General features: G+C 38.6%; 1 protein-coding gene across 14 annotated transcripts in view; it reads right to left on the reverse strand.

The window, feature by feature from the left end:
• The window catches only part of Bnc2 (basonuclin 2), a 406,942-nt gene that overhangs the window by 105,013 nt on the left and 279,885 nt on the right, over nucleotides 1-22,044 (reverse strand). For all 14 annotated transcript variants that reach the window (XM_031377777.1, XM_031377780.1, XM_031377779.1 and 11 more), the window contains one exon: nucleotides 18,287-18,522. In XM_031377777.1, the coding sequence (XP_031233637.1) occupies nucleotides 18,287-18,522 (236 nt within the window). The remainder of the gene's footprint in view (nucleotides 1-18,286; nucleotides 18,523-22,044) is intronic.

Consider the following 22,044-nt stretch of genomic DNA (forward strand, 5'->3'; position numbering starts at 1 on the left):
TCCACGCATACAAAAATATATTCTTATCATGATTTTTTCAAATGTAGATAATGTTATCAATAAGCCATCGTAGCCATATAGCAAGAAGCTTACTTCCTTTGTTCTTAACGAAGAGGAACTCCTAAGAAACACATCAAGACTCTGGGAAGATGGCTGGGCATGCAAGGGGCTGAGCACATGCTGTGCAAACAGAAGGCCCTGGGCTTAAATAACCAGCACCATGTACAAAGCCAGGCAGTGCACACACCTGTAACCATGGTTTTGGGGCTGGGATTAGAAGGAGAGACACGAAGATTGTCAGGGTGTGCTGGCTGACAGTCTAGCTACAAGTTCAGTGAAAGACCTTGTCACAAGAGAATATGACAGAGTGGTTGAACAGGACATCTGACATGCTTTACTGGCCTCTGAAGAATTCCATGAACTCACACGCATACCTGCACTCACATGCATGCATGTTCCAATCCACCCCTCCACACACACACAGGCACTCACATTCAGGCACAAATACCTAAAACCCTCCTGTTAGCTGTGTTAGCTAAATGAAATTCTTTAGTTTAATGATATTTCATTATTTTCATTTGCTAGTCTATATTAACAATTTTTAAAATAATTGTTTTTCTCTTGTAACAACATATGCACTACATTATGTTATCTGTACACTATTAAGACAGTTTCTTAAAACTATCTACATAGCTTATCCTTGCTACTGGAGTTGCATTTGGGGATATTAACTATAAAATCTATTAAGTAAGGCATCAAATTAACCATTTTAATGGCACATAATAGCCAAAAATTAGAGAAACAAAAGTCATAGTTAACAACCAAGCAGTATAATCCTAGCACTGTAAAGGCAGATGTGAGATGATTCTGAGTTTAAGGCTAGCCTGAACCATATCATCAGACCCCATCATAAAAATAAGTAAGAATCAATCCAAAACTGTAAAAATATGAAGTATTCTTCTGCCCTTTCAATAACAGATTCTGAATTTAATTCCTATCCAAGGCCTTATATTAATAAATACCAAAATTTATAGGGCCAGGTGGTGTTTAATAATTTGAAGTGAAACAATGTCTACGCAGACATAAAGCCCCTCTCTAGAGTAGGCCTCGACCACAGCCTCTTGTCCTTTTTCTGCCACTAATGAGAAATGGCTTGTCACATGGTCTACCAGGGCTGGCCATGACAAAAACCTATGGTATGTTCAGGAATTCAATAAGCTTGGCATCCAGAGACATCATTAAATTGTTAATTAGTAAACAAAATAATTTAAAAACCAGAGTAACAGATATATAAGCCTCTTCACTTTTAATTCCTTAACTGTGTTACACGTATCTGTGCTTCTGAGGTTACTGACTTCTGTTTAAGCCTAGCTGGCTGTAAACACTTGTACAGAGCATCTATAAACCTCGACTGGTGATTCAAGCCTATAGCCGCAGCATTTAGTAGGTGTGAGGAGGGTCACAGGTCTGAGGCCATCCTGGCTGATGTAGTGACACTAAGGCCAACCTTCACACTACCTGAGGCTTCCTTTCCAATGTCACAGAGTCTCAGACCAAAGGGCAGGATCAACTGAACACCTGCACAATAATTAGCAAGTAACTTGCAAACCAGGTCCCTTCTTGTTGGGAAGACTCCGAGAAAGCATTTAACCAATGTCACTTGATCAACACGGGTTTCTTCTGAGTAAGCGATGGTTGTCTCATTTCAGATTGCAAGGCTTCACTTGAAAAAAATGCATACTCATTTGAATTTTATAATCTCATCTATCCCCATTTGAGAACAGAAAGTTAATTTTGCTATGACCGATTCAAAATAACTATATATTCTATTGGATCACTTACCTTTATAACGTCTTGTAAAATATAACATGGAGTGTGATTTCTAGATATGAAAAATGATAGATATGACAAAAAAAAATACCAGGTCTGCGTCTTATACAGAAACACCCTGCAAAGCCTTTGGAAATAAACACCAAGATTCAGTGTCACACACGTGGAGCTTTTGGTTTTTATTTTTGTATATGCCTAAATTGTTCTGTTTATAACCAATTAGTAAATCCTAACCATCTCAAATTTTTGTTTAAAAAAAAGTTAAACACTGATCTGTGGTGAAAAGAAGGAAAAGTAAGCATGAAAGGGCGAAAGAGCTCTGAACCCAAGCCTGCGGGGGAGGGGGAGGCAGCTCGCACGTTTCAATATAAACAAAGTGTAGAGATAAATTACTTTTGGTTAAACATACAGTACAGTTGTAGAAATGACAATCAAAATGAATGGTCATGCTCTTAAACCTATATCTATGTATGTACATATGTACATGTGTGTATACATGTGCATGTCTTTTTAGAAATTATATAGTATATAACATGTAATTATATACTATATATAATATACTATATACACCTTTTCATCCTTTCAATTTTTAGTTATAAACTTAAACATCATGTTTTTTAACATTGCTCTTTGTAAATCATGTATTAAAAAAAAGAAATTCATGAAACTACCTAGGTAACCATTCAGAAATCTTATGAATGCCAACAAGCAGAAAAAGGCAGGGTGAATGTTACAGAGTCAAACATGTATGTTTTATAGGGCTTCTGATAGCAGCTGGCAAATTTTTATAGAAGTGAATTTTATTAATGAGAAACAGTCTAAAAATTAACTGTTAAGACAAAGTTCTTATTACTAGCGATATAGGTGGTTTCAATGTAACTATAAATAATGTCAGACTTCTGAAACATGTTTTCTAAACATTGAAGCCTGCTTAACACAGGCATACTTTGTGACCATCAAATGAATCAATAACTGTATAAGTGCTTCCAAACAGAGTCCAATGAACGAAGTGCTATTACTTAAGCAGAACCTTTACTCAATGCAAATGTGTGTTATTGGAGGATCCTCACTCGGGTGCTCTCAGTGAATCTTTTCTGCCATTCTAAATTCCTGAAACTGACCCTGGAGGGGAGAATCAATCAGGAGCAATGCAGGAATGAAACATGTAGCTGCGACCACTGCACCTGATTTCTCTCTGCACTTACAACATCCCATCACTGTCAATCATAAAGAACCAAGAAGAGGGCACTCCTAAATATCTGCCCATGTTTTTCATCCTTATTCACATTTTTTCCTTTATGCTTTCTTGCTTAAGACACCATGTTATAAAACAAGGTTTCATTTTGTCATGTGCTATATACTCCACAGCTTACGTAGCCTATCATTTATTTAAATGATAAATGCATGCTTTCCTTCCAGAAACAAGGACGCACGAAGCTGTTTTTGCCAAGTGTCTTTATTTTCTTTTGTAGGTATGAAAAGTGTTCTCCCTTTATGAATACGTGGTACAAAGAAGCTGTGATCAAGCAAATTTCCTACTCACATAGTAGGACAATAGCATTTATCTAGTTCCATAATAACTTACACATGGTTTCTTCTGAAAACACACGTAATTTGCAGATGCTTAACCATGTACTACAAAGCAACTGTCAAAGAAAGCCATTAAAGTGTTACATACTCTAGGTCAGCAAACTTGGAAAGTAAAATGATTTAGTTTTTCAACTTTGGGCAAAACTGACATACTTCCAAATGCTAAAAAAGAAAAATAACCTCAGAACCATCGGTTAGCTCTCAGTTCTGAGAGATAAAAGAGGAAATTCAAACTTTGGGATCTTTTGTTCATGTATTTGAATTGCCCAAGTGTTATTAGAAGGTGAACTGAAACATTCATTGCAATTTGATCACCATTTTTAAGGCTGATGTCATAAAGAAAATACTAGTACGTGGTGGCATATGTCTATAGTCCCAGCACTGGGAAAGCAGGAAGATTATGAGTTGGAGGCTAGCCTGGGCTAGAAAGATTTTAAAAGAGAGGGAAGGGTGCTATAATAAAGACATGAATTCTAAGTAAGTAAAAGTATTCGTGAAGATTCTTATTTGACTGTTTCCAGCATAATATGCTGGGACCTTTTATGATGTTTGTTGAAAACATAATTAAGCTACAACCTTTCAGACTGCCTTGATTCCCATGTGCACAGCCTTGAACCCTGGAATCTGACTGTGAGCAACTTGTATCTTTCATCAACTGTACTCCTACTACTGTTCCTAATGTCAGCACCATTGCTGCTTCAAAGACAGCGACAACTTCCAAACAAGACATCTTGGCACAGGTTATTTCCTTGTATACGTAATTACTAATAAGCTTCCCAAAGCTTTAGAATGACCACTTATCACAGTATTAGCCCCAAGTCGTTCATGTCATCCCATCCCCATGTCTGTATCTTAAGACCCATCTTAAGACCAACTCTTTGGTCTTTGCGACTTGACTCATATTGACCAATAGGGTGACAGTAACCAGGAAGAAAATGGACACATCAAAAGGTTTGTACACTTCCACTTTCCTTCTCCTGCTGCTCTTCAGAACCCTAGATCTATGCACATTTGGACAAACTATGGCTAAACCAAATACCTCAATTGCCCTAACCAACAACTACTAGCAACTTGACACCCAAGTATGAAGTTTGGGCTCCCCTAGATCAACCAGACCTGGTCAATGTCCACTGACTATGATGCCCAACTTACCCTGATTTAGCCAGTTCATTCTGGATACCTTGTATGGAACTATGCATGGCTAACACACTCGTTTGAAAGCATCAAACATACTGAAGTAAAAGTACCATGATGACACTAAAGTGCAAGACACATTCTAACCCTTTCTTAAAGCTTTCAACAGACCGATCTGTACATTTTATAGGCTTTCTCATGACATCCAACATTTGTTCAAAAGAAAAAAAAAACGTGAAAAAATTCAATGAACAGCTATCAATAGCCCATGTGCACTTTGTGGTTGTGGAATTCTGAAAATCCCCGTCTTCAGTCCTTCAAGTTTCTAATAAGCTGGAGCGTGTAAAGCTGTACTATAGTTTAGTGTGTCTTTTTAGTGTTTGGTTCTGTATTCATTTGTTTTCTCTTCATAAAAACAAAATAAAAATCTACTTCTCCAAACAGTCTTGCAGTTAGGCCCTGTCCACAGTATCTATTGCATTGCATAAGGCTCTATTCAGATTTTGTAAGCACTGCTCAGAATTCTAAGTCAAACTAAACTCTAGTTTAAAGGAAAAACTTAAAACTCTTATCTTTCAGATAAATCTTTGTGTTTCTACTCTTTTAAAGTTATACTTGGTAAGTAAATAAATAGCATTCAGTGAACATTTTCTCAGTCAGATTTTAATTCCTGCTCTAGAATTAAAAATTAAAAGTCTAATTATCTGACTCTCGATGTCTGCCCTACTAAACAGAGGTAATTACTTCCTAGTATAACATCTTAGTATACATCTTTCCTAAAACATGTAAATGTAGAAAGTATGTGTACATACACAGTGTTATTAATATATTAGACTCTACCAAATTTACTAATTTACATTGCACTTATAAGCTGTATAATATCAAAAACCATGGTAACTTCACAGAACATTTTTCTAAATGGAAAATATTTCTTAAACACATTTAGAGATTTCAGGTTTGATCTTATTCCTTAGATTTTCAAATATGTTAGATGGGGGAAGATCTTCATACCACTTATATATTTATTCCACAGGAAAATATGCTTTAGTTTGATGTATGCCATTCTAAACCACGTATAATTCTAAACCAGGTATAATTCTATACCTGAATTATAATGCTGCCTATTAGACACATAAACTTCAAAGATGCAAAGTTAACCAATACGTAAGTGTGTTCCATCTCCCTGAAGCTCACTCAAGATACTGAATACACATGACCCTCACAAACCTTCCTCACTAATCAGGTAAGTGAAGGTAAGAGTAAAACCATGCAGATATAACAGGAATGAAAAAATGCTGGAGAGAAATAACATATTCTGTCACCATGTAACAGTGGCACTGAAATTCTGGTATCTTGACTTTCTAGAATTATGTAGATTCATAAAGAACTACAAAGCAGCAACCACATCACAGACTAAAATAATGGCAGCCTAACTTAGGACAAAACATTTGACCATAACATAGGGATGTCTTAAATATTTGCGAAATTTAAACTATCAGACACTCCAGAGATATGGGAGACCACAACTTATCCTCAGGATGCTGTCTGGACTTTCAAAGGAATATCCTCTGGTGAATAAATCATAAATGAACACCCCACTCTACAGCATTCTTTGACAAAGCCCCTCCCTTTTAAGAGGAGTTCCCTCCAGCGCACCCCTTTCAGAGCCCATATACCTTTTGAATGGGAATATAGTACAGGAAAGCTTCCCCCACCCGGTGCCTTGAAAGCCATTCATAAAGTCTGACTGTACGCCTTTTGATAATTTTCATTCTCTGGGCATCAAAGTTATTCCAAAATGTGAACCTTAGAAAGTATAATTTCTATATTAACAATCTGGATCCAGGTGTAAGATAGAACAGAGAGAAAGAGGCAGGCAAGGCAGATGGTGCTATTTAAAGTGTCTTCTCACAGTCCCCCAAATGTGAGAATACTTCCCTTAGGAACCCTCCACAGGCACTAGACTGTCACTTTCCTGATTACATGCACATACAACTTCCCCCCCAAAATAAGGTTCAGATGAACTAAAATCCCACACACTGAGCAAAGGAAACTAACAAACAGAATGCAGACTACTTCCCAAGTTTATGTTTTTATATGACTGTAGACTTTAATTTAATGTAAAACATACAGTTTAATTGATTCAATTACTTCCCAAGCAGCACTGTCAAAAGCAATTCCATTGAGATCACCTTTTCTGAGTGACTTCGCACAAGGTTTCTACACATGGTCCTCCCGAGCTCTAAAGGGTCACCTTTGAATTCTCACCGAAAAGAGAAACTTTACAATAAAGGTAGATTAACTTGACAAATCACTTATAAGTTAAATAAGAGACAGGAAATAAATCCTTGCTTGTTAACTTTTATAATTGAATAAATAGGTGGAAATTTTCATAATGGACAGCAAAATCTAATTAAATCAAAAGAATATCATAATTCAAAAATTAGGGGTGGGGTGGAAAGCTACTTTTGTTTGACGAAGGGATCTGAGGGAAGCTTAATTTCGGAGTTTTGGGTTTGTGTTTTGTTTGTTTGTTTTGGGTACTAACCTCTCAAGCAAGTTGGAAATATGTCCAGAGAATCCATTTACATAGACCTGGCTAATAGCCTAGCTATAGAGCTGGCTTATATATTCACTACAAAACACAGCTAGTGATTGCTCTCCTTTGGTAGAAATCAGCCTCCACTACTGAAAGCTAACCAGGAACACACCGCCTGATTACCACCCGCAGACAATAACCATGCACTAAGTATCTGTTAAATGAGCCCATTTTCCTCAGTCTTACAAGTAAGAAGGAAAAGCAGAAAAGAAAAGCAAAAATCCAAAATGTAATTTCAAAAAGGGGAAAAGAACAAATTTTAAAAATTATACTCTAAATAAAAAGCAAATTAAGTTAGATATTTTAAGTTAGCAACAAGCATCAGATAATTAATTTTATTTCTAATTTGCCCCTAACTTTTCTGGATTTACTTCCCATGATTTAACAATGTTTATAATTTATTTATTAAAATTTAATACCAGTGTAAAAAATACTTTATTTTTCTCACTCTTCTACCATGTAACTATTTTTATTGAATTTTACAATCCAAAGCTATAACCCAGACTGCTGATTGGCTAATAGAAAAGATGCAGTAAAGCAAGATCTTGCCTATTTTTTTTTTTTTTGCTTCAAATAACATTAGAAATTTACATATAGAAACTTAATGACTACAGAAACAATTCTGTGTATGTACAGAAAATAAAACCATTATCTAAATGGTAGATGCTTTAAATATTTTGTTAATTTAGACTCATAAGCCTGACATGCTACTGTTTTCTCCTATCATATATAAACATGCATCTTATAGGAACATATAGGTCTGTGAGCATCTGAAACACCCAAACTGAGAGAGGCATCTGCTCCGTTATCAACAAAATTACCTAACATTTCGAATTAGGGTAACTGTTTCTCAAGGCCTTAAGATAACTTCCAGTAACAAGTTCTTCCAGCCTTATTTTAGAGGACTGTTCAAAGGCTGCAGGCATAGCTGATTATAAAAAAAAAAAAACTTGAGCCAAGGGGCATAATGGCTTTGCTTAATTAAAATGTAAAACTTCAGCATCTGAAACTCTGTTCTATGATTTAAAGGAAGGCTTCAGTGAGTCACTCTCTTGACAAGAGCATTCAGACTGTAGAGAAGGCTACAAAAGCGTTAATGACATTTACCCCCTAATAAGAGCTGTTCACACTTCATGGTTTTTCCTTGTTATTGCTCAGGACAGACACTAGCACCTCATTGAAAGATCAGTGCTGCAAGGGAAAAAGGCCCCCCGAGACACTGAAGACCCGAGGAAAAGCACTAAATCAGGTGATGTTACAGAGGTGACGTGCTTGATTCTCAAGGGCTCTTATGCACCCTATGGCCATGGATTTGCAGCAGTTAATACACTGACAATGAAACCCCTCCCCCACTCCCAGCAGACAGAGCATCCTCTCTCTATGGCTGAGGAAGTGGAGACTAAGCAGGAAAGAAATACACTTCCTTCAGGTACCCTGGGTCTGGAGATGTCCACATGTCCTGAACTGCTTTCGGTTAATCTCCATCAATGTGCAGCTGAATGAATAACACACTGACCTTTTCACCTAAGAAACCACAATTTGAATCCAGCAGAAAGTCACCAGAGGATCAATGGACAGAGATACTCATATTTTAAAGTAATAAAGCACCTCAAGAAAGGAAAGAGAGGGAATTTTTTTTTTAAAAAAAAAAAAAAAAACATCCTGTTGGCCACAGATTCAACTGGCTTCCCTGACTCTGCTATTAGGAATTGGAACCCCGATTCAGAACTGAGAAGCTCCCAGCACTGGCCCTTCAGACCTCAAAATCTGGCAGAGGCTCATGGCTACTGCAAGATAGACATTCCCTCACATGTCAGTGCGTGGGACAGCAATCCCACTGCTGAGAGAGTGAAGGCTGACTCAATGGAACATACTCAGCATGAACTCAGATTCTGGCAAAGATGACAGCACAGAGACAAGGAGCTCTTAATTACTCTCTCAAGAGGAATCTGAACATATCTTATTGTTCATTTAAAACTTCTGACTGTGGCTGTATATTTAAAAACAAGCAAATAAATGAGTCAATTTAAGGTGCTTCTCTGACTTGCCAATTTCGTATCTTATCAACAAACTATGAATAAACAGATCTACTATGAACCAGTACTCTGGAAACAAAGACTATTGTGTTATTTACATGCCAATTGCTTTAAAGTCTAGGTTACTATAATCAGGAGTCTATACTGTTAGTCTATGTCCCACTCTAAGAAGCAGGAATGCTTACTGTTGACAGATGCTTCCTTCAGAGCTGTATTGCAAAAGAAAGAAAGAAAGAAAGAAAGAAAGAAAGAAAGAAAGAAAGAAAGAAAGAAAGAAAGAAAGGAAGGAAGGAAGAAAGGAAGAAATATGCAGAACATACCACAGTTTGAATTACTGCATTTGCTTAACACTAATTTTAACACAAATCAAAAAAAAAATCCACAATAGGCAAACATATTAAAATAAAAATAGAAAATACAAAACCACATTACTCACAGTAACTAGAAAGCTGCTGCTGACACTGTTATTATGGCTTTGTTAGGGAAAAAAGTACAGAAGAATAAAGAAACACAGACAGAAGCTCTCGCTCTCAGAGTCAAAAAGCATGTTGTTCTGAGGTCTCTATGCAAGAATCACACAGGAAATAGATGAATTCTGGATGAAAAACACCCTCCCCCCACCACCAGTGGCCATTCTCTAGTGGGCTCTCTGCTTTCTATTTTGGTGTCAAACAAGCCAATCCATTGTTGTAATGTTACTGAGTCACCTACCCTCCAAGTCTGCTAGCTTAAGTCTCCTTTTTGCAAAGGGAGAGAAAGTGCCGGAGGGCAGGTGGACAAGAGTAAACACACCACTCCATCACCGCCAACATTTCCTAGATGATAACAGGGCCACAGTGGTAAGGTGATTATTTACAAAGTCCCCGGGTATTAAAAACAAATGCTGGATTAGTGAACCATTAGAATCACATCCCTTAGAAAGAGGTAGTTACTGGGAAAAGAGGAAAGCAAGCAAGCAGGAAGGGTGGTGATAGGAAAGTATCAGACAAGTCAAAATCCATGCCCACAGACCCCACACTCAGAGTCGTCAGCCGAGTGAAACAACTCCCCCATATACTTATTCATTATCTCTCAAATATAGCATTCTTCCCATATACCAAAAAGCTTGCGCCCCATCCTGTCTATGGAGTAATAGTATACTTCTTTTTCCTAAGAACTGCCTATTTCAACAGGTCTTCACAGACTAATTCCGTTAGACAGGGTTCACTCTGACGCTACTAGTAAATGGATTGGTACACACTGTGTCTTCTAATTCACTGTCAGCATTACATGTGCCAATATCATACATGAATCAAATGCCTCTATGGCTATGTGTGTCTCATCTGGATGGACTTAGCCAAAGCTTCCAAAAGCCTCTGCACATATCCTTATCTCACTCCTTCCTCTCCTAGCCCTTCATGATTTCACACATCAGGATTAGAGGTAGGAGGCCAAGTAAAACAGAGTAGAGCCTGGCCATAAAAACCTCCTGGAGCCTCACTGTGAGTCACGGCACCTACTCCTTCAACAAACTGAGGGAAACACCAGAAAAGAATGCAGTGGCTCAAGTACAGTGTATGGCAAAGTAGAACCATGAAATGTGTGTGGTTCTAGAAATCTAATGGGTGGAATCGGACTGAAGACTGACCTGCCTAGGGAAGCATATTTGCTGAGCTTCGCTATGAATTTATAATGCTACATCTATTCATGTTAAAAATTCTTCAAAGAATTTTTGCAAGAAAATGAGACTTGTGGACAGTGTCACTTTGGCATGGTTAGAAAACTAACCGGGGGTTGGCTTGAGGTTTAACCTCACAGTTCAGGAGCTGTCAGATGTAAATTCAATGACTAATGTATAGGAGTGATACTCCAGGGACGACAGTTTAATCAATGCCATCTAAAAGAAACACAGGCTGTTGTGGTGGTCTGCACACCTGTTATCCCAGCACTTGGAGGCAGAGGCAGGCAGATCAGAGTTGAAGGCCAGCTGGTCTACTGGGTCTCAATGAACAAGAACAAGAACAAGAACAACAACAACAACAAATAATATGTCTTCAAGTAAGCCTGAGTTTGATCTTATCAAATGTAACTTGTCAAGGGAAAGTGGATTACCTCTGCTTCTCCTGCTGGATTCAGAAGCCTTGTTCTATGTTCCACACACACAGGCCCTATTCCTGATCCTTGCATCCCACCTCACAATCTAGTGAGCTATTTGGTGAGCTACTTGGCTCTATTACACAAGGGTAAGAGGAAGAGCATTTTCGTTTTAGCTCTGAGTACTAAACGCCAAGCTGCATCGTTATGTCTAAGGACTTTGTTTTCATTACTGTTCGAATAGTCAGAGCTTTGCCAGGGGATTCAAAATTTCTATATTCAACTTCCAGCTCCAAGTCTGCCTAAGGCCTTTAGCCATGGCAACTTTAAAACAGGGATAATAGTCTTCCAAACTATCTGTTTAATAGGGAGGCTAGAAAGATTCCCAGGATAATGTTTGTAGATGGCTCAAGCACTGTGAAAAAAAAAAAAAAACCAAACGATTTAAACATGGGACACTGCCCCAAATCATGTGTCTTGTGCCTGTCCTTGCTAGAAACAGAGGGCTCTTGTTCACTTACGCTGTGCTTGCCCTCTCTGAGAAAGACTCACACATTGGTGACAGGATACAAAGATAACTTTCTCATGAGCCTTGGTGATCATCCTATCCTCATCTGGGATCAAATCATTCCTCCTTTAAGCCATTTGCAATTCTTAGTTTTCATCAATAACTTTCTTCCTGTCATTTCATGAGGGCTGCCTTGTTTCTTGGGCTTTAGGAAAGACATGTGCCGGTGGACTCTACATAGCAATTAACTGATTAAAAGGTTACTTAAATGAACTACACATAGGTACTTTCTTCTTTATGCTTCTGGAATTCCCTAAAAGTTTGTGAGGCTAGTTAATACCCATTTTAAAGTCTGCCTATTTTATTTTCTAAAGCTGGGAACTGAACTCAAGACCTTATACATGCTAGGCAAGTGCTGTATCACTAAGCTACACCCTGACCTATAACTTTTATTTCACACAAAAGCCTACTCAAATGATTTCTAACAAATTTCACTTATTCTGCACCAGGGACTCAGAAAGATACTGGAAGAGTTGATGAAGCAGAGATATAGAAAAGTGGTAAACGCAGTGTCCTACAGAATAAACTGTTTCTTTAAAAAGGCACACATGTGAACACACATAATGTAATAATTATTAATAAAGTGTGCCAAGGGCTAGTTAAGGTGTGAGATATTTAAATATAATTTCATTTTTATTACAGTATTTATAGATGAAGAAACTGATATTGGTATGTCACATCTCTCTTACGAAGCAGCTGTCAAAGGTGACACCAAGGTTTACCCCAAGCTTGTCCAACAGCAGAGTCCAGTGTCTGTCACTATTCTCTTCTGCTCTCGTTTATATTCAAATATGTTCAAATGCCTAAGCACGTTTGTGTGTGTGGTCATATGCATGTAATTTATTTACAATAGAGAAGTTGATATCTTTGTGTTTGAATGGCTGGAAAGACATTCTGCTCTAAGGGGGGATAGTGAAATATAGAATTCCAGGATTTGATGGTTGCTGGTGGTGCATACATTTAACCAAAGCACCTGGGAAGCAGAGGTAGGCAGATCTCTGAGTTTGAGGACAGTGTGGTCTACAGAGCAACTTCTAGGACAGCTAAACATGAAAACCCTGTCTCAAAAACAAAACAAAACAAAACAAACCCACAAAGGAATTCCAGAATTCAAGGCTATTTTATGAACTAAAATGAGCAGGCAGGCAATAGGCTATAATAATTGATTATCATCCTTCATCATCCTATTAGCAGTTATAGTTGGCTGGATTTAGTAGCCCTTCATGTATGCTGCTATTTTCACAACAAAGCTGTGAGGTACTATTATTATGCTGCTTTACAGGTGGGAGACTCATATTAAATAAAGGCAAAGGCCTAATTTCAAACTCCTGATAAGACGTTAAGCCAGGAATCTAACTCATGAATCTGTCTTCCTACACAGAACACAGGGAAATGGCCGTCGTGTGTGCTGAGACAGGAACAAGAGATACTTGCTTGTGATCTCCAGGCAGCTTGCTATACACTACTGTGCCAATTTGAAGTTCCTGTGGTCACAGAAAAGCCATAGAACCCATACTGACTTCAATGTATCAACTGCTAATTTACTGAAAGTTACTACAAGAGGGGTGGATGGGGATTCAAAAACAAACATGTGAATCTACTTCTCATGGGGTAATATAAATGTGTTTGTTTAATATTGACATTTCCTACCACACAAATACCAGAATCTGTTTATTTTGCATAGGCCTTTGGCTAGGCAGCCTGGAGGCCTTTACTTCTGACCTGCAGAGGCACAGCTACATGGGCTGCTGTCAGTCCCTAGAAAGTCAGAAGAAAGGCTAAGGATCCTAGGACCAACTGAAATTATTGGATATTGCATGCATTCTGTGTGAAATATCCTAAGTTTATGAATATTTCCTTGTAACTGGTATGTACTGAGCGAATTTGTAGTACAATGGTAGGAGAGACATTTAACCACTGACTATACTTAAACTGTGGGACGAACCTGAAGTGAACAGTCATGAAATAAAAATAACACCAGAAAAAGAAGGGCTCTATTGGTTCAGCTAGTACTGGCAAAAAAACTGGATTTCATCTTCTTCCTGTAGAACCCACACAGGCAGAGGAGTGGGGATTTGCAGGCAATGAAATTCTTCCTAAATGGACCCTATGCTAAGGAAGAGGTAAGTGTGTTCTGGAACTGAATTATTTGGATGAACTTGACAAAAAGTTAGTCATTAGCAAGGACTGGGGAAAGCTACTTATCCACATTTTCAAGTCTACTTCCTTCAAAAGTCCTCAGAGCTGTCATTATGCTAATGTGTACCATGAAATGCTCAGAGAGGTATCCAGCCTGTCGTTTTCCCCCACCCCCCGCACTGAAACCTAGACTTCTCAAACTGATGGTAGTCTAAGAAATGCTAGAACCATGTGGCCAGGTGACTTGCGATGTGCATCACTGAGCCTCTGCTCACTGGCTTCGTCTTATTCATCACTGTGGCTCTGCTAATTATTCAGAAAGACTGAACTGGTTCTTAGAATTCTGGAAGGACTTGCTTTCAAGTGGGGAGTTTTCCAAAGACAGGACGGAACATGCATCCAGGCAAGTTAGCTACATGTTCGAGCTAAAGAGAGGCTATGTGAAAATTTTATTTTTAAATGACTAAATTCAACGATGATAAGTCAGAGACAGAGAGGAAATAAAGTCAGGACAAGAATACAAGCCACTATTTTTATTGATTTGAATAAATCTGTCCATAGAGGATGTCCTGGAGTAGTAATAATTATTATTCTTTGATTGCCGAAAATATAGGCCCCCTTGACTTTATATTTTAGCATTTAAGTGAATATACTCCCATCTTACTTTTGTGGAGTGCAATCCAGCTTTCCTTTCTGAACAAAGACTTTAGCAACTACACAGGAGATCACTGGGATTCTCACCTCTAGGAAATGGCCCACCTTCTTATGTGGTTGTGGTCCAGTTTAAGCTATTCATTTTACACTCAACTGGCTAGCTTATAGATGCCACCTAGGTGAAAGACTCTTTAACAGATGCCCCAAGCTTTTCAATGACTGCGTGGCTTTCCTGTTATGTACCCTTTTCTCTGAATATCATATACAAATGATAGCTTTCTTGAATTCTGGATGACCTGCTCTTCCCCTGCAACTATACACTTCCAGTTTTAAAAAAAAAACAGATGACATATTCTCTTCCACTTTCAAAACTCTTGATAAAGGTACAAGTATCTGGGTATACATACAGAGTGTAGGTTTGGGCCCAGAGAGACTTAGATTAATATCCTGGCTTGACCAGTTCAACTTACCGTACATCTTTATTTGCCCAGTAACACAATCTATAGCCAACTGCTAACCAAGTCAATATGTGGTAAGAGTAACAGCCACCCTAACCTGCCTTGATAATTACTCTCCTTTAACTGACAAAATATTCAATATACTGTTGTTGAGAGCAATAATGCTAAAATTGATGCCTTGAGGGCTACAAGACAATTGAGTTTTAGCCAGATAAAATGACTTGTACACTAATGGTGCATTATAGGCTTCCCTGGCTCTCAGATGAACAGTTTATAGTCTACCTGCACAAAAAATGTTACATATAATTATATCCAAAGTCATTTGTGCATACCTTATCATTACCATACATAAGTCTAAAGACTGGGCAGTAATCAAGAACCACCTTTAGAAGACAGGGGATATGTTTATAGCCCAACTTCTTTCATCTTTTACAAAACAAATATTTTCTGAGAAAGTATTCTCTAATGTTTTTGTGCTCTGCAATCTTTTGCTTCTATTCTAACCCTAGAACTGTTTTACACAGAACAAGTATATGATAAATGTTAAATGACAGAAAGTGCCATTTAAAGAAAATCAATATTACATCAATTCTATCAATAAAAAAGACAGAAAATAAGGTGAGAGTTCCACTAATATGCAAAATCTATAATTTTTCTGAAAATAACAATTCTAGGCTCTTAAAAATGATACATTAAAATTTGAGAATTGACAACATTTATATTAATGAAAATTAATTATAATTACATAAAAATGGCAATATATGTAGCCTTTCCTTTCCTAATAAGAGAATTTCTATATATTGGTTTGAGGCTTTTTGCTGTCTTCTACTTAGATACTTCTCTTGCAATTATATCTTTTACAAAATGAAATCTACAATATATTTGAAAGACATCTATTTTCTATCCTGAAGACACATAATAAAATTTTGGGAAAGTTAATACCTAAATAATTATTTTATATTTATCTCTGGTCAAATCAGAACAGTAGAAAACAGCAGTGTTATAAAGTTGTCTATTAAATAACGTCAAAATGTGACAGGAACCACTACAGAGTTGTTATGATGGCAAACCAGTATAGCCATGCACATATCTACTTCTTTGAATAGAAACACATAACATGTTACCATTGTCTGAGGCAGAAAAAGAATTGCCATGGTGTTGAAATACAGTATTGATGGCAGCAGCAAGCCTCACAGTGGAGCCAGGGAAGATGTTATTTGATGCGTTTTGAATAAAGGAAAACAGCTAAGCTAATGACTCTAGGGAGACATGTGTAAGAGGTTTTTTTGTTTGTTTGTTTGGTTTGGTTTGTTTATTTCTTGTAGGGAAAAAAATATCCAAAAGAGATGCTAGCAATCACATGGCAAGTGCCAGTGGAAGCAGTGATGGGGAAAGTGGTCCCATGTTTTCTTTGTCCTTGTTCTTCATCCTGGATCATGCATTCCTTCTTCATAATCCCTGGCTCTTAGGACTCATCCACCCACTTACCTCAATGAGATAGTCTTACATGTGGCACAGGAGAGAATATGTGACATACTTCTTAAAACTGTGGTGTTATGAATGAGAAGGTCTCCTACAGGCTTGTACACTTACACACGTGGGGTCCAGTTGGCAGTGCTGTTTAGGGAAGTTTAGGAAGCGTGGCCTTGCTGGAGGAAGTATGTCATTAGAGGTAGGCTTCAAGAGTTTAAAGACTCTTAATGTTTATGGTTGTGTTCTCTCTGTTTTGTGTTTGTGGTTAAGATGTGACCATTCAGCTTTCTTCTCCCTCTGCCATGTCTGCTACCTACCGTCTCTGACTTTAAAGATGTGCATCCTCTGCAATTATAAGCCAAGATAAAGCTTTCTGCAAGTTGCCTTGGTCATGGGGTTTTTCCACAGCAACAAAAAAGGAAGTTAATACGAACTAAAAAGGGTGTATATAATTATTGATACCCCCAGTTCTTGTTCTAAGGGCCAAAGCTTCCGTGCTTCTCAAACTGAGGCTTGTACTAAACTAAGAATTGTCCTATCATGGAAGAGACGGGCCTTGGCACTTCTTTTTCTACTTTTATTCACTATGCTACTGTTTGTTGTTCTGTCCCTACTGATGTGTAGAAGAACCATGTAAAAGAATGGCATGAATTTGTATGTTCTCATTCCAGATTAAAACAAGGAGAGATGGGAGCAACCCCACTCAATAGAGTCTCTGTATAATATGTGTATTCGGCAGCTGAGGACCTACATTTTACAGGGGTGGATCAGATCATAAATGTCAGTTATATCTAATGTACTCTAACAGGGCTGGCACAGCCATTAATATTTTTCTTTCCAAGAGGTCAGCTCTGGAAATATCTCCATAGGAACCGTCAAAAAAGACTTAACATTCTACCTTTCCTAAATGCCATTTGCTTCAATATAAGTTAGTCTTGCATCATCCAGATTTTGGGTCCTGGGGTCTCTCAACATGTTGATCTCAACAGTTACCTCTTATAGGTTACAGGAAAGCAGATAGATATAAAAAAAAAATCAGAGGCAAAATGACTTATGGCATAGCACTAAAAGGGCTATGAGAGAGGGGGTGTTGATGATAGGACAGAGGCTATGTATTTTCCAAATAAATCCAGAAGCCCTACCACATTAGCAGTGACACTGATACATAGGAGTGGCTCCAGGATATAGATGGCCAAACCTATATCCACGTGTACATTTTCCAGGGTTCCAAGCTCTGAAGCTACAACATGAGTGTTCACAAGATATGCAGACGGTTAGTTTATGCAGGTTACAGTTCTTCCTTTGATTTGGGTGAAGATACAATGAAGCTCAAGGGTTCACAGCATTCAAGGGCACCTTGCCTCCTGGGCATGAGAAATACCTTCATGAACCCAGCTGGAGAGTCATGTCAGATTTTCAAAACTCATTACTCATCTCAAAGATAGCAAGGCTTACTGAGGGAAATAAGATAGATAGCTCACTTTGGAGGGTAAGAGTTGAATTCAAAGGTGCACATAAAGCAACACTAGTCAACCAGCTACTTTCCCCTTCAATTACATGTTCCTAAGGCCTGACAGTAGCCTACAGACAGCACTCTCTCTGTTCCTATTCCCTGACCTGAGGAGAGTACACCTCTCTGGTGTGTGAGAGGAAGAAGAAAACCAGATGTAGCCACAGTTCTCAATGAACCCACCAAGAGTTGGCCCAATGCAGTACTCAACTCCTCTCCTACCTGAAGGATGTATCCTCGGACATAGTCCCGCAGGGTCCAGCCCAGGCCATGTAGTATGTGCAGCACTTCCTCTTGCTTCAGGACACTGAAGAGCCGGTCTAGCAGTATCTTTAGCCGCACAGGCACTGCCTGCGTCCCGTAGAGCATCAAGCTGCTGATGTCAAACACTACATTGGACTGCACGATCTCCACTTGAGTGGGGTGGTACAGGTGCTGTGTGCTGAGTTTATCCAAGGCTGTGGTCATCCCACCGATGTGCCGGGATAGGGTGGGATAAACAGACAGAAAGGACAAAAAAAAAATTAGAAACATTATTGGACATTATCCAGGCTCCATTTTGACAGCTTATGACCAGAGATATTTAAGGAAGAGACCTTACTTCCTGCTTTGGCACCCTTATGATTTAGTATTTATAAATCACAGACAATGTCAGATAAAACATTTGACTTATGGAAAGTCACTAAGGATTTTTTACTTAGTGATTGTGGCTTTTTCTGAAAATATGACAAAATAATTTGCTAATTAAATTCCAGCTCAAGTTATCATCATAGTGCCTTTTATTTCTCTACACAAACACAGAAACCCAAATTGACACTGTAAAAACAGGCTCTACATTACCCTCTAAACAAGTAATGCTGGCACATGCCTATAATATCAGTACAGGTAGAGGAATGTGTCCTAGGCCAGCATGGACTATGTAGAGAGATTCTCCTTTAAAACATTAGAAGAATTGTCTCTGCTAACACCCTTAGACTTCCTAACTGGTTCAAAGAAGAGGAAGAACATCTTTTAAGTTCTAGGGGGAAAGGCCCCATTCAAACCTGGCAAGGGAAAGACTGTGTACCTGTAATCTTAGTGCTCAGGGACTGATAAAGAGAATTCAAGCCCAGCCTGGGCTACACAGAAAAGTCATCAATAAAAACAACCACAACCACAACTACAATAGAACCTTCCTCAGAAAAAATGAGGAAAGCTGGTGCTTGTGTGGAGGGCTAAAGATTACAACTCAAATTATCTAAGGGAGATTTTTCTGAAACTTTATTTCTCTGAAGTTCTCTCCTGTTTGCCTACGGGATCGTGTTGTCCTCACTAGCTTGATGCCTGGAAGTTACTTAGTTACTTCTGTTTAGAGTTCTTCCAATGGTGTCAGATGAAACTAAAAACAAGTGACTACAACTGGGAGTTTCTGTGATTTTATTTAGCTAATGGAATTACCTTGTGGAGAAAGCAGAGGATGGCCATTTTTAGAGTAAATACTTTTCACATTTCAGTAACTGTCTTCTCCTCACCTCTACAAAATGCATCTCTCCTCTAACGTTAAAAGCCTGAAGATAAGATCAGAGGGTTTATTTCCCATCCATATCTGAATTACTGGGAACCCTACTGCTGAGAACACAAAGAATGCAGCCCCAGCTTCTCCACTGTCGATGAAGGTGATAGAAGTCTCAGCCACAGAGCTCAGGAGATTCAGCAAAATGCAAGAGATGGCTCCCAAAAGGCACCCAGAACGCCTCAAAAGGACACAAAAGGTGTTGCAATTAACTGTCAGAATTATAAACACATGCCCTAGAGAGTAAAAATGCAATGCAAACACTGTAAGCCAGAGAGATAGTCATCTAACCTCCTGAGTCAGGCAAATAGGGTCAAGCAATGTTCTGCCTTAAGTCATAGCCACATCTGAGAATACCCAAGGTTCCTGTAGAATGTAAGCTACTGAGCAGCCTGTATCAAATGCTTTATCCCTAACACTTTACCCCACAGCAGTATTGCCAACAGCCCAAAAGCAAGCTGAACAACCCCAGTTCAAACATACCAACACTTCTGCGTAATAATGGAGAGATTCAAAAGAGCATGCACACAGAGGTTTTTTTTTTTTTTAAGTATTTCTAATGTATTTTTTAGGGCTCCTCCTCCACTCTCATTTCTTCCTGACTTGAAGCCACCAGAGAGTTCATGTACTCTTGATAAATTGCTTTCTTACATCCACAGTGTAAAGGCCCTTATCATTTACCCGCTGGCTTCATTCAACACATTTACTCCCAGGAATACTTTGTCAAAGAGTTCGGGTTTCCCCATACTTCATTTCTTGCAGCTGATTTGTCTGATCTCTCCTATTCTGGTGGTTAAGTCAACTTTGAATAAATAGCTTTAAAAATTAATTTAACGTTTGGGAAAGATAAGGGTTTCACAAGCTTGCAGATTGAAGTCAGCTCTCACTCCACAGGGCATTTAGGCTGCGGAAGGCAGGAGAGCGGTGTTGCTATCTTGTTCTTCAAGCTCCGCTTGACTATGCTGCCTTGTGATGAGCAGCTGATCCACTCAGAGCCCGTGCTTTAGATATTGGGAAAGGGGAAATCTGCTCCTCCTCCACTTTCTTTCATCAGTCCTCCCAACCCCCCACCAAACAAGCCTGTTTGCGCTCTGACCACAACAAATGAGTAACTGAGAGGATCACAAGAAACAATATGACACCAAATCCTGGATTTTATGCATGGGGTTTGGCATTCTGCATGGTTGCAAAGTGAATGCAGACCTATGTTCAGATGTGCTCAGTAGCTGATGGTAAAGTGTTATCCCATCTTCCAGGGCATTAAGAAGCTGAGTGTCTGGTAGTTCAAAGAGAAAGAAACTGAATGAGAACAGGGTGGAAGGGGACAGGAATTTTCAGATAACCGTAAAAGCATGAGTAAAATATCTAAGACAAAATATTTCCCTCTAAATACCTTTTGTAGCCAGACAGGAGCTATAAGGATATTTCCTGATGTTCATTTAATTAATTTTTTACATTTAATTTTCTTTGTGAATATGCACATCTACCATGGTGCTCATGTAATGGTCAGAATATAGCTAATAGGAGTTTTCTTCTACCATGAGGGCCCTGGAGACTAGACTAAGTTCATCATCAGGACTTCCAGCAAGCACGTTTACCTACTTAACTATCTCCAGAGCTTATGATCATTCTGTATAAATGTGTCATATATAAATAAGTAGGAACAGTGTGACAAAGCAGTATGTACAACAGGGCTCAACAACTTATTCTACAAGGACCTGATATTTAGTAACTAGTTTGTAAGCTGCAACTTTTCTTTAACAATTAGTCACTTATACACTAGAGTATGGAAGGAAGGCTGGTGTGTGTGTGTGTGTGTGTGTGCATGTGTGTGCGCATGTTCCAGTAAAACTTTATTTACACAGGCATAGGGCTATGTTTAGACCTTAGTGCAGAAGATGTTTGTGCTAGTAAGTTAGTAGGAGTAACAACAAAGCCCAAGTAGTCCACAAAGAAAATACTCTAAAAAGTATCAGAGATAAGCCATAGACCAGAGAAGAAGACATGGAAATTAAACAGCATGGCTTGAGGATATCAGCCATGATTTCAGCCTGAACACAGCATTGTAAATAATCACTCTGTGCTAATGATTGTTGGTATAGGATCTACGCTCTACCAAGAAAATCTGTTTTACAGTTCCAGTTTGTAGGGAGTCACCAAGAAGTTTGTTCAGAGACAACATTTAAGTAGCTCTAGCTGTCTTGGAACCTTCTATGTTAGACCAAGCTGGTCTCCAGCTCTGAGATCTGCCTGTCTCTGTCTCCTGAGTTCTGGTATAAAAGTTATATACAATCACACACAGCTAAGTTAACAAATTTTGATAACATTTAGAGAAATAAGAATTAAGAAGTTTGGTCTTTTAACTGACATAAAATGTGTGGCCCTGAGCTGGGCTCTACTGAATTCCAAGATCTCCCAAACGTTGGAT

This window comes from Mastomys coucha, unplaced genomic scaffold, assembly GCF_008632895.1.
Source record: "Mastomys coucha isolate ucsf_1 unplaced genomic scaffold, UCSF_Mcou_1 pScaffold18, whole genome shotgun sequence".
Taxonomy (NCBI): Eukaryota; Metazoa; Chordata; class Mammalia; order Rodentia; family Muridae; genus Mastomys; species Mastomys coucha.